Source organism: Empidonax traillii, unplaced genomic scaffold, assembly GCF_003031625.1.
Source record: "Empidonax traillii isolate 1590-97213 ecotype Southwest subspecies unplaced genomic scaffold, ASM303162v1 scaffold46:size3806547, whole genome shotgun sequence".
Classification (NCBI taxonomy): domain Eukaryota; kingdom Metazoa; phylum Chordata; class Aves; order Passeriformes; family Tyrannidae; genus Empidonax; species Empidonax traillii.
In genome coordinates, this window is record NW_020955239.1 from 3,785,895 (window position 1) to 3,799,744 (window position 13,850).

General features: G+C 47.4%; 1 protein-coding gene across 1 annotated transcript in view; it reads right to left on the reverse strand.

Annotated features, from left to right (window-relative positions):
* Positions 1-910: 910 nt before the first annotated feature.
* The window catches only part of FSTL1 (follistatin like 1), a 16,683-nt gene continuing 3,743 nt past the window's right edge, over positions 911-13,850 (reverse strand). The window contains exons 5-10 of the mRNA XM_027878913.1: positions 11,914-12,044; positions 8,311-8,429; positions 7,482-7,594; positions 6,157-6,267; positions 4,433-4,530; positions 911-4,163 (exon numbers count right to left, since the gene is read on the reverse strand). Coding sequence (XP_027734714.1) covers positions 4,119-4,163; positions 4,433-4,530; positions 6,157-6,267; positions 7,482-7,594; positions 8,311-8,429; positions 11,914-12,044 — 617 coding nt within the window. The 3' untranslated portion in view covers positions 911-4,118. The remainder of the gene's footprint in view (positions 4,164-4,432; positions 4,531-6,156; positions 6,268-7,481; positions 7,595-8,310; positions 8,430-11,913; positions 12,045-13,850) is intronic.

Below are 13,850 nucleotides of genomic sequence, written 5' to 3' on the forward strand. Positions count from 1 at the left end.
TTCTGATGCTTCCCTTCATTCCTTCTTAAAGTCCTGGGAAATTCTGGCAGGAGAAATTGAATAAGGCAGTCCCACTTTGCAGCTGAGCAGTGAATGGGCAGGCAGTGCCACAGGAGAGACTGCAAGCGCAGCAGCTGGTACATGCTAAAAGAGGCCATTTGGTGTGAAAAGTAACATGGTGAGGCAACGTTTGTGGGTGGGTTTGGTTATTATTACACAGCTTTGGAAGGAGCACACCAAGGGAAAAAAAGTTGGACCAACATTTGCACAGAAGTGCTTAAGAGTAGTGGCATTATAGTTACGGGGGAGATGGATGGTAAGGCATTATCCTCCTGTTAATACACCACCATTAAAGGCTGTTTCATCATTCAGTTCAGCAAAGATGACATTAGCCTTTTAGCCCTGCGTTCATAAGGTCATATTAGAAATAGAAGGCCTATTCCTGATAGCTGTTACTCCAGTATATTCTTAAAATCCATACAGGGAGGAAATCTTTGTAATATAAGTCTGCGTCTTCCAGTTATTTGCTGTCCTTTGACATTCAAAAGCATTCCCTGATGTGTCCTCTGGATCTGCCTTGACTGTCACAGCTGAAGCTAGTGTCCCATCCACCACAGCCAGATGGGCATGTTCACCTTGGCAGCAGTCTCCACCTGAAGACATTTAGATCTTTCCTTCTTGACTGTCCCTATGGCTTTTGATCTGTCCTTGCAGGGCACATTTTCAAGGCCTTTATTTATTATTTTTACTTGCCTATGGGTTGTTTCCACCTGATTCCTCAGATATAAAAGAGAGACACTCATGCTTCACATTTGTCAAGCACATTGAGAGCTGTGTATGAATGTGTAGACAATTTTTTTTAAGAGAAAAATGAAGTCACATGGCTTGTGAGAAATAAACCAAACACATATTACTTTTTAAATTTTGTTTCATTTATTTGGCAGTAATATCCAAACCCCCCTGCTTCAAAAAAAAATTACAAAATCAAGTAAAATAAGTGCACTAAGGAAACCTACAGAATACTGATAAATTTCACACACGTACAGGAGGGACTATAGAGGGAGGAGTGGGATTTTTTTGTTGGTTGCTTAAATTTGGCTTTTTGGGGAAAAAAAAAAAAAAGCCTTCCCTGCCCCTTGTAGTCTGTACAGCAGTTGTCCCAGAGGGCAATGGCTGAAGTTCAGCACTCCCTTCCCCAGCAGCCACGTCACCCTGCAGGAGTTAGCGACCGACCAGCCTGCAGCAAGATTTAGTCTGGGCATGGCTCAGTCTGGGCTGCCCTTCCCCTGTGTGCAGAGAGGCGAGATGTTTCAGTCCCCTTTGGGAACTGTAGCCCTTAGAATGGGCATCGCTTTCCACAGCTGCACATCCCTTTGGGGGCACGAGAAGGAGGGAAAGACTCCACAGGCGGCAGCCCTTTCCGTGGAGGCATAATTGCTGCTCTCCCACCCTGCGGCCCCAGGCCACCCTAGGGTGTGTCGTATGGCTTCTCAGAGAGCTCAGCTTGCCTTGCTGGAGACAGCAGCCCATCCCTCCACCTTCAGTGCAAGAGCAAGCTCTGTAAACCTCAACTATCAGCACACGCCTCTCCTTCTGCCCCCAGCAGCCACCCTTGTTTAAACGGCACATCCACAGCAGACAGGAATGGGACTAGAGAACATATCACATAATGCAGCCTACAGAAGCCCTTGAGCCATGGATTCGCCTTCCCTTCCTGTGCATGCTTTGGTTCTTTCAGTGGGAAATATTCCCGACTGAACAAGATGTTATCCCCATCCACGGAAAGCCCTTAAGGCAAGCTGTCGTGTTTTCTCTAAGGCACTTGAATGACACAAGCTGGAAGGAAGAGAGCTGGGAGGCACTAACTTTTAGAGCAGGGTCAGAATAAAGCAAAACATTTATTAACAATATTCCTGTGACTCCATATCCAGCACATGAAGCCCTTTCACTCACACTGTTGGGAAGGAGCAAGGCTACGTCTAATGGGTGCTCCTATTTCACCAAGCACTTCTTCCAGTGCCACCAGAACACAAACAGTGACTTCATCCCAGCGTAGCATTTTCCACATTACCCTCAGTTCCTATGGACTCATTCCCCTCACCTGCACAGATGACAAATCAAAGGCAAATCCAGGCTGTCATGAGAAAAAAAACCCAAGAACTTCCTTCTGTATTTATGATGCCAGAACCTCAATAGCGGGGTACGTCATGGTTCTCACTGGAAAAGTGGCACTATGCCAAAGTCAATGGAAGTCCTCTGCGTTCATATCAGGAAAAGAGCTTGAAGACCAGACAGCCTTTAACACATCTGACTCATGGGAAAGAGCACAGGAGGGACCAAGCTTTCTTCTTTTCCTATACTTCTAGGTGCTGTCTCATTCTTCCTCTCCAAGGAAAGCACCGTGCAAAAAGGAGAAGGTCGGGACAAAAGTCCTGCTGATCTTCAGTCAGGCAGGACATGCTTCTGCAGATGCAAGTGGAGTTCTGCTGGAGTAAGCACCAGGGACTGAAAGTCACCCAGCACAACTGCTGAAGTTGCTCACACACAGACAGATGGAAGTCATGAGCAGTCATCTCAGGGTACATGCAACTGCTTGGGAAGTACAGGAGGGGCATGAAGGGAATGTGGAGGCTCGGGTGTGGATGAAATACATTTGACAATGGAGAAAATCAGCCAGGCTTGAGGCTACAGAGCTGATGATCAACCAAACACCATTTAATTTATGTCTAGAACCAATGCTCTGAGAAATGGGTCAGACGACACTAACTCATGAAGGGATGTGAGAGTGGTCAATGATGGTCTGATCAATGAGACTGTGAAATGTGTCAATAATGAGGCTTCCAGCCCTGACTCCAAACTCATACCTGGAATCAAAGAATAATGCTGCTGCCTCACCCCAGAGGAAGATGAAAAGCCCTAGATGATGGCCAACAGCACAACTAAACAGTTTTCTATTAGGTTAAGCCTTTTAAGATACTCTACTGATGGGATTGCCTGGCCCCTCTGTCTCTAGACTGTTTGCAATTCCCTCTGGGCAACTTAGAGGCATGAGCAGACTTTGAGCACATGGTCAATGCTAGCTAAGGGAGTGAGAGCTAGAGAGCTGCAGTGTCCATCCCTGTCTGGTGAAACTAATTACATCCAGCTCTGTCTCTTCTTCCCATGAGGGACATTGCTATCCCCAGCTGGGGAATACCCTGTAGTGCAAGGCTCTCAAGTTGCTTGTGGTGTTTGTGGTGGCCGAGCGCAGTGCGATACAAACTGTGCATGGGCATTACAGCATTGTCAATAACAAAAAACCCACACGCTGGGTTTTCTTGAAACATCTAGAGCTACAAAACATACAAAAGCTGAATTACTACCATAGGAAACAAAATAATAAAAAACCCGAAACAAAACAAAAAGGGGGGGGGTCAGCATGTGAATGTGATAAGAAAAAATTAAGATAGCACCTCTAAGGAGGGGGCAGGGAGAGTAAGACTGAGATGAGGTCAAAAGGAACCATGTTGTGTTGGAGCCCACGATGTAGTGGAGGAGCTGCTGGGGACAGTCTGGTGGAAAGCAAGGAGGAATGTGCTGGATTCATGCCAGCAGCATGGCACCACGGCTCCCAGGTGTCACACCAGGTTGACCAGCTTTGAGGAGCTCGAACCAAAGGGTAAGATCCTTGGCTGATGATGCCCTGCAGCACATGTGCTCAGCCACAGAACTGTCTGTATTTCTGCAGCCAAGGCTGGTGCTGACAATAGTACTGATTGAAGGCCCCCTTTTCTGTCCAGCACTGACCTCCGTCCTTTCCCCAGATCGAGGGGAACAAGAAATCCCTGTTAGTTCTTGGAGGGAGCAGCTGTCTGCTCTGCAGAAGGGTCACAGAGGCTGCTGTGAGTCCCTCCCAGCCTTCCAAGGTCCCAGCAATGAAGCTCCCTGAACAGGTGGGCTCTGCTCCCCTTTCCTGGCCCCATTCTCTGTGTATTACAAAACAAATAACCCATCGCTATACATGTAAATATCTGTGACTGGGCAACTGTAGTAGACACTTGTGCATACTGAGATCAGCACTGGAGGACAGGGTGTCAGGTTGGGCCCATCCTCCTGGGCTCCTCCGGTGTGGAGGCCCCTTACATCTCCTTGGTGCTCATTCTCTTGGTCTTCTCAGCCGTCTCCTAGAGAGAGAGAGCACAGAAGTGAAGCTCTGCACTGACACAGGAACTGGTAGTGCTCTGAAACCTTTGGTCCATCCACAGGCAATGCCAACACTGCTTATACCTCAAAGCCCCACATCTGTATTTCTCCACACAGGCAAGAGATCCCCCTTTACTGTGCTCTCCTCTCCACCAGAAGTCTCCAAGTGACAGAAGCAGAGGGATCTCTTCTGGCAAGGCTCCTCTAGGTAAGGCTTAGTGCAAACAGACCTTCCCAGCCTCACACTAACCTGGTGCTTCTGCAGTTCCTGAATGTATCTAGCCACCTCCTCCTCAGTCAGATCTTGATCAGGTCGGTGTCTCTGAGCAGGGCCCTTTTCATTCCTCCCTGCAAACAGAAACAGAGTTTATTACCATAAACAGCAAATGCAAATTTCAGAGGCTGAACCAGGTAGAACCAAAAGAGGCAGGTCTGCCATAGCCTCCCCAAGCTTAGGAAGGCTTTGCTAGAGGAAGGTATGAGTTGCCTTCTTAGACAGAGAACAGGCCTTGTGGCTGCCTGGACTTCAGAACCTGGGTGTCCAGCCTGTCCCTGTCTCTCCCACACACGTGATCGATAATAAAACCACAAGGAAGAGACAGCATATTATTTAAAAAAACCCACCTCTAATAAGTTCAAACACCTTGGCCTCTTGTAGAGAATAAATGGAAGCTCAGTGCAATCCAAGTACAGTAACTGATGCCTAATGAAGAGGTAATTTTGCTCTTTTGCAACTTCCTGATGTATTTGAGCTGATTCTTCAGTTTCGTTAACAATGGCCTCTAACCCCTCTGCTGCTCTGACATGGACAGAAAGTCAAGGAATTGTTATCCCATTGCATGCTTCTGCCATGGATGCAGGGAACAAAGCAGGCAGCAAGAACAGGTGTTGCATAGCAACTTTGAACGTGGTTTCTGGGGAGGCAACAAAAAGAGTCTCTGAGACCTACCCACAGCTCCTCTGGCAGTTCTATTAATATTATCTTTTCTCAGGTGAGTTCCTGCTGCCACAGCCAAGTCTGGGCTGAGGTGATCCTGAAGCCTCTGCTGCAGAAGGCCAGGTAAACATGAAAAACTCTGCACACACTGCTGCTGCTCCCCTCTCTTCTACTCTGCCCAAGCCACTGCCTATAAATGTACTGCTGACAGCTCCTGCACATCACCGAAACAAAGCTCACGCAAGGGGCTGGTTTCTAGGGAAGAAGGCCAGAAAAATGCATCACAGTGCTGACAGGGTGGACGTGGCTCCTTGAGAAGAACTCATACATTTCCCGAGGCAGGGAAAACGTGGCTTTCCACTGGCTCTGGGACTGTTTGTGAAAAGGCAAACCAGAGAGTTGTTGTACATAACCACACCATGACTTCTCACAATTGTAACTGGGCTGTGCAAGCTTAAGAAGGGCCTCCCAAAGGAAGAACAAACAACCCTGCCTTACTAGGAACACCACCTTCCTTCATCACCATTATTTTCTTCCACAGTTTCTGTGGCAAGAAGCTAAGGTGTTTTCTGGGCATTGGATGAAGTTTCCTATCTCCCCTCTGGGGCAAGACAGGACCCTAGATCCTGCTTTACAGATACAGTGAGGATACAGCCACATATACAGGAAAGATGACTTGTTCACACCTACATGTATGGTTGCAGACAGTGACTTATTTGGTCTGCACGTGCCCCAAGCCAGCTGGATGCAGAGTAGCTCTGGTCTGGAAGATTTGGTGCTGAATTTTCATGACACCAAATCCAAACTACAAAGCCCAGCAGCGTTGCTCCCAACCCAGTTACACACTTACTGACCTCTGGAACAGAGCCAGTTTGGGTTTGACTAACTAACCCAAGGGTTTGTGCAGAAACCACCCATGGGGAAGCTGAGGAAAAGCTGGAGAGAGAAGAACCCGGGTAGCTGGTGCCCTGAGACAGACAGAGAGTAAGAATTTCTTTTTTACAAAACCAAACACAGTAATTGGAGAGCGTACGGACCCTCACACGTCATGGCAGTGCACACCCAGTTCCCACAGGCACAGACGCAGCGGTTGCACTCCACCTGGGTCTCTGCTCCATCCTCATAGGTTTCATCTTCCAGGGCACACTCTAAAGATGCACAAGACAAGGGCAGTGTTTGTGAGACAGCAAGCAGGCTAAAGATAACAAACTTCGGAGATGCCTTAAGTGAGAGAAGAGGTACAAGGTTCTGGCGGAAGCCTTCCTTCCCTTAACCACCAAAATTTTCATAATGACTAAAATATTCATTCTGAATATGCCGTGTGAAATGAGCCAAAAAATAATTTGGAAAAGTCAAAAACTTCATTTTTCTTACTCAAGAGAGTAAGAAAATGTTTCTATTTTTTTCAAACATTTCAATTTCTCAATTCCACATGAAATGTCAACATTGATTTTGTTTGAATTTCCTAATATATTATACAAAGAAAAGAAATGAAAGTTTGGGTTATTCTGAAACAATTCCTGTTCCAGGCTGAGGTCGGCACTTTTGATTTCCATATTTTCTGTTGCCTTGAAAAAGGAAGGGGAAAAACATCAAGATTTCTCATTTCAGCTCACATTTTTTCTTACAGCTCTATTATATGTTTAAATCAAGGCTCCCAAAGCACTCAAGGGCCTGTATGGTGTTGTGATAACCCGCTGATGATGTTTTCTGGAGGAGGTGCAGCATCCCCAGTTTCTCACTGAAACAGGCAGCAGAGGGTTCAACTTAATAGTCCACAGAAAGCATGGCCTCTGTCTGCTCCTCAGTGCCACTGCACTGGGATGTAAATCTGGCACCTCTGGACCAGCACCCCCTGAGGAGACAATGAGATGACTGGCTAGGCATGCCTGCTCAGCAGAACACTAAGCTGCTTTCACATGAACTGTAGCACTAAGCAAGATCTGGAAGGATAGTGAACTTTGAGATGTTCAGAGACGCTCTCTCTATGAAGGCATAGCATAGCAGGACTTTGGTCTGATCTGACTTTCGTAAGTTATCCAGGCGTGAACTCCTCACATGATTCATCTCTGCACTGTTAAATATGTGTCTTGACCTTAAAAGCATGCCATACCCATTCGACCTATGTCCTTGCTTCTAAAATCCAAACCTTTCTCATCATGAGAACTGCAAGGGCTCTAGGACAGAAAAAGCAGTACTTTGGACAATGCAGGGACAAGGCATGCTGTTGAGGCAGGCACATATGAAAATTATCTCTGGGAGTGGAGTTACAGCATCCCATGTCTGGCCCAAAGCTGGTCTCTTTTTTTTCTTCGCTTCTTAGGACCCCTTTTGTTCCCCAGTATAAGTGAGGAGTTCCTACTTTTCTCCGGTGGATTGAACGATGGGCTGAGGCACTTGAGAAATTCATTGAAGCTGAGCTTCCAGTCAGCATTTTCATCTGACAGCTCGATGAGGGCATCTACGCAGAGTCCCCTGAAAAGAAACACAGAGGCATTTCTACGGAGAGCTCTACCAGGCTGGTCCCTGCTCTACTGTCTTCAGAGTACAGATGAGTAAATCCAGTAATAGCTAGGAAGGCTTCGAGATGTCTGGCAGAAGTGGCTTCTCTAAGGAAACCTCATTGGATACACAGAAAAGAAAAGCAGTCACAAAATACTCTCTGTCTGGCAACGGGCTGGGCAGTGGGGGGATATTCAGAACAGCAGGAATAGGACATCTTCATGTGTTCACATCTACATGCTGTCACACGACTAGAGATGCAAGCCCAACATAACCACCAGCAGCCTTTTCTCCTCATTGTCTCACACACAGTGTTGCATGCAAATTAAAAGGGAAACCTCTCAAACTATAGGCTGTGTATAAGTAGTGTTTTCCCACCATCTCTTCCTTCCACTAGATCTAGCTATTAGGCAAAAGGTGAGTGAAGTCCACTGGAAAGCTGATTTATTAAGAAATAGAAATAAAGAAGATAAATTTCGCTGCACATGTACTCGTTTTAACACAAGTTAAGGGGTTGGAATACATGCCTAATGTGAAGGGTAGGGGTGGGACTGCCCCTCTTGTGGTGTTCACACCTAATTAAGTGAGAATCCACTTCACAGACAGTTACCTTTGTTAGTGAAAACCCTAACTAATATTTACCACATCTGCCTCCTGTCCCTCCTTCTGGCATCCTATCCACCACCCACCTGAGCAACTTGTTGGTCTCCTGGTCCATGTAGGTGGTGATGTTGACAGCAGTCTCATTCTGCTCCACAAACTTCAGGAATTCAGTGGAGTCCAAACGAGAATCACCATCATCAAAGCTCTGTTGGGGAAGACGGGAAGATGTAAGAGAGTCTGATATCAGTTCAAGACACCCCTTATTTTCCCCTCTTCCAAAATGCTTCCTTAGCATTTTGAAGCTTTAGTGAGACAGGCTGCATCATCCCTGTTTAGCACAAAAAAAAAGACTCAGAGAAAAGCTGCAACATATCCATATTAGCATCAGAACGGGGGAGATATGATCCTAGCCTTGTTCTCACAGATAAGCTATGCTGCCTCTCATTCACCTCCTGCTGCTTGATTTATGGCTCTAACCCTATTTCTTCTCTTTGTTCCAGTCAGCTCTTAGCCTTCTTACATACCTCCTGCCTTAAAGCAGACCAGTTGCATTCAAGGAGATGTCAGTTTTCCAATATGTGTAAATCCAAGGTTGTGCCTGAACTCTGACAGTGACAAAAGGGAAAAATCACAGGAAGCAATTTTCTGTTGATACCAGAGAAGAAACAATTTAATGCAATAGCACAGCGCCTCATCACCAACTTCTTAAGGTCCTGACAGGACTCCTGGCACTGAAGAGCAGCAATTTTAGCCCCAAAATCCTGGCTGTACTCCCAAAGAAGTAATTGCATTTTGCCTTCCTGTTTGGAGATGTGACACCACATCTCACAGTGATGAGTGCCCACAGTGTTGGGCACTCAGCAGGAACTCCTGTGCCCCCTCAGAGACAGCTGCATTGCTGTGAGGGGAAAATTAATCCTGCACAGACTGCTGCCAACTAATTTTTGCTGTGTGACTTGGGGCAGGTCACCGTGGCTCCTTGTGCAGTGCTTCCAGGAATGTTGAAAGAGACACTGTATGTTGTTATCTCTATGTGGTTTAGGAGAAACCTGTAGGGCTAAGGAAATTACTCTGTATGCTGTATAACTCCTTCACTAACATGTCAACTTCTACTAGACTTTGAAACCTCTTGTCCAGCTATTTCTTGTGAAAGCAGCTGCAGTTCTCTTAATGACTCAGACAGTTAAGTGAGTTTTATTGCCTTTCAATGCTATGGTCTTCATTAAGGTGTTAACACTTCAAAACAGAGCAGCTTCCCACTACTGGTGTTGCTTAAAATAATGTCCTTCAAAATCATGGCCTGCCTGATGAACAATGCACATCCCAGTGATCCTCACAAGTCAGGCTTTCAGGAGGGAAATATCTTAATGCCACATCTACAAACCTACCCACCAAGGAGAAGAGGGAAAAGCTTCATGCCATCTGTGTCTCCAGTGCTTAATACATGCAGGGCAGAACTTTGGCCATTTGCAGAGCCCTGCAGCTTGGCACAACAAAATTCTTCCAGTGACAGTGGACAATCATTGCTGACACAAATTTTTGTGTGTTTGAAGTCATTTAGTTTGCTTTGCCTGGATTTGTCCCAAGTTGTTCCAAACCCTGAATTCTGCTTTAAAAGTATTTCAAAGTTTTAAGGGCTGTTGATAAGATGGATTACCACTCCTGAAGAGAATCATAGAATCATTAAGGTTGGAAAAGACCTCCAAGATCATCAAGCCAAAGCTTTGATTGAATACCACCTTGTCATTTAAACCATAGCATTAAGTGCCATGTCCAGTCCTTTCTTGGACACTTCCAGGGATGGTGACTCCCTGGGAAGCCCATTCAAATGCCTGACAACCCTTTAAGTGAAGAAATTTTTCCTGATGTCCAACATGAATCTCCCCAGGCACAACTTGAGGCCATTTCCCTTTGTCCTGTCACTAGTTGACTGGGGGAAGAGACCAAACCCCACCTGGCTACAAACTCATTTCAGACAGTTGTAGAGAGAGATGAGGTTCCCCCCGAGCCTCCTCCATGCCAAACAACCCCAGCTCTGTCAGCTACTCCTCATAGGACTTATGCTCCAGTCCCTGCACCGGCTTTGTTGCCCTTCTCTGGACTTGCTCCAGCCCCTCAATGACCTTCTTGCAGTGAGGGGCCCAGAACTGGACACAGGACTCGAGGTGTGGCCTCACCAGTGCTGAGTACATGGGGATGATCACTGCCCTGGTCCTGCTGGCTACACCCTTGCTGATACAGGCCAGGATGCCATTGGCCTTTTTTGGTGGCTCATGTTCAGCCACTGTTGACCAGCACCTCCAGGTCCTTTTCTACCAGACAGCTTTCCAGCCATTCTGCCCCCAGCCTGTAGTGCTGCATGGGGTTGTTGTGACCCAACTGCAGTACCTAGCAATTCATCTTACTGAACCTCGTACTGTTAGCCTCAGCTACAGAAATTCCCTCTTTGTTCCAAGTAAAGGTGTTTCTTTGCCATGGAAACTTCCATCCAGTGGCTGGGATCAGTGCTCCCGAAAAAGTGGGACTGTACAGAGAACATGTGGCTGCCTGCCTCTGAGCTGTGGCCACGGGACTTCACCAGCATGCTGACAGGCGTGGGGACAGTGGGTATGACTGAGCTGTGCGGTGACAGTGGAGCAAGCCTGTGGCTCATGCATTTTAACAAAGCCCATGACCCAGGGAGACTCTGCAGAAGTGGCTGGGGGTGACTGAGCAGCTGCATTCTGCAGGACGCTGCAGCTTTTGGGTGCCAGCCGGCGCTGGCAGGAGTGCCTGAGGCAGCGGGCCACAGGCGGGTTTGCACAGACAGAGCAGCATTAATGGCTGCAAACGTGAAGATGCTCTCTGGAGCAAGGGGACCAGCTCTTCTGTCTCACCAGAGGGTGCCATTGCCATGGCAAATTTGCTTGCAGTGCTAACTCCTGTCAGGCACCATTAATCTCTTGCTGTCAACAGCTTATGATTTAAACACTCTTCCCTTTTCCCTACCTGCTTCTCCAGCTCCATCCTGAATCCTTTGAAGTCTTTATCAGGAGGTAGCTGTGAGGGGGAGGGACACAGCAGTGCATGTGGATTTGCTGGTTACAGAAGGGGGTGGGCATGGGCTGAGGGACAGACTGACAGAGAGCAGGAAAGAAGAACAGGATTATTGCAGGGCCCAAGATTCGGGGTGGCTTTGCTCACTCTGCAGAGCACTAGGGAACTGCCACCTCTCAGCCACAACTGGGATAATACCTCTTAAAGCCCCCCAGCATCCCCTATGCCCATCTCAACATGGCCTTGGGACTGTCTGGAACAAAGAAACAGCAGCCACTGCCCAAGCTTCCTAGATTTCCATCACTTTCACCCACCTTTTCTCCTCTGTCTATCTTTTGTCCCCAAAGGTTAGTCCTCTACCCTGCCACAGGCACACCTGGTCTGCCCTTCTCCTTTTCCCCAGGGCAGGTCAGACACCAGGAGCCAGGGATGCTCCAGGTCTGATTGTCACGAGCCATGTCCGTGGCTCTGTCAGCAGCTGCTGCAGACAGCCAGTAACACATCAGGCTGTAGGACATGCCAGACCTCCCCGGCCCCTCGTTTGACAGGCACGTCGCACACTGGAGCCTCGTGGTTGGGGGCACAGCAGCTGTTTTGCATCAACAAGGCAAGAAATGTTCTCTGGGCTTTGAGGCAGCTGCTGCTCTACTTGCCTTGAAATACTTGTCCAGGACTTCGCTGTAGTTACTGCCCTTGGAGAACCACCCGTCTGGGATAATCTCAGCTTCCAGCCACTGGATGACGCGGCGACGAAGCTCGTCCCTGTCCGACTGGTAGCAGACAACTGTAAGGGGAGACAGTGCAGCAGAAGGAAAAACAAGGGTGAGAGAAACAAAGTCGGCAGGGAGACCACAGAGAGAAGACTGGAAACAAAAGCCAGCCAGCCCGCCTTGATGGCAGATTGCAGCCCCTCTGTCCTTGGAGATACACTACTTGCAGATGCAAGCAGAGGGGATCATGTGCTGACTGGTGGACGGGCTGCGGGTGACACCATGTGGCAAGGCTGGAAAACAACACTCCTGCCAAAGCTCTTTTTATTTCCTCTCCCGGAAGCTCGTGGAAGAACAACCCGGAGCTGACTCATCTTGGTGTGAAGAGTCCTAGACTGAGGGAGGAAGGTGACTGACAGTGTCCCCAGACTTCCCAATGCTATGCAGAACTGGCATTCAGCTGTCAACCCTCAAACACCAAAACCTCTATCCTCTGCAAGGGCAAAGACTACTCTGAGCAAGCCTTTCTATCATGCTGTTGCCATGCCTTGAATTTTAGGGCCTGTTATCTCAGGAGATTTTATTTCTTTAAAGTCCTAATTTGTCCACTCTGACTGGAAATGAGAGGGGGTCAAGTTAGGTTTGTTCACTCACAGTGTTTGCCAGTGTCACAGGCTTCTCTTTGTGTGCCAGTACCAAGCCATGCATTTAGAAGCAAAATGGAAAGCCTAGCTACGCGTTGTCATCCCTGCCCAGAGGTCAGTGAAGGAACTGACAGGAATCAGTGTCCATTCACATCACTTAAACACACTAAGATCTTCTGAATGCAGTGACAACAATCACAACCAGATGGACAGACAGGAAAAAATAATTCTGCATGTATAGTTTTAAAACTGCTTTAAATGGTGGCCGTGCTCTGACATGGTCCTTCCTTTTAAGTTTGTATGAGAGTTCGCTCTCATCTGTCCAAGAAGTTGATGATATACAGCTCCAGCACTTAGAGGCCATGAATGGGAAAAAGATCCCCTGATCTAGGTACAAGTCATGACCCTAAAATCCATAGTTCTAAGTACACATGGTAATATATAAGGGGGGAAACCATACACAGGGAACCAAAGAGACTTATCATTTAGGTGATAAATCATTTAGGTGACATAGAACCATTTAGGTTAGAAGAGACCTGTAAGATCATCTTGCTGGCCGATGAGGCAGTTCAGCTGTACTTCCTGACTCCCCTGACAACGCCCCATTCATTGCCTAATGCTGCCTCTCTGCCTCTGCACCCATCAGTTCATCAAACCTAAAGCAAAGTCTCCTTTTAAAAGAGTGCTCTTGAAGTTGGGGACAATAGTTTCACAGTTACTATGTCTTAGATCCCCAAGGAACTAGGTAAAAAGAGAACTCCCTCCTTCTGTCAGGGTGATAAGCACAGGTTGTGTCCCCAGGGACAAACTGGGTTTCATTGCACCTTGCCCATGCTGAGTCCCTGAGACATCTCAGCACAGTGAAAAGCCCAGGAGATGTACAAGCTCTGAAAGGTTACCCAGGAGTAAAGAGCGGGGAAATCATATTCCAGCTGATTTATCAACTCAGACTCTGCTACAGCCAGTGCAGAGGAGTGATTTTACACAGAGCAGTGCAACCCCTCCCCAGCACACCTTCCTGCCCATCTCCCAGTGCATAAAAACAGATACAGAGGCCTCAGCCACAAAGGAGACAGCTTCTTACCTGGGCTTGCTGCTGGATTCTCAGACTTCTTCTCTGTTAATAGAAAGACAGAAGAGGACATTTCTGATGCAGTGTGAAGCAATATGAACCTCTTCCTACCCTGGGTGCCACTTGGGCAAAAGCAGAGGAACTTGGGAATCTTTGGAAATATG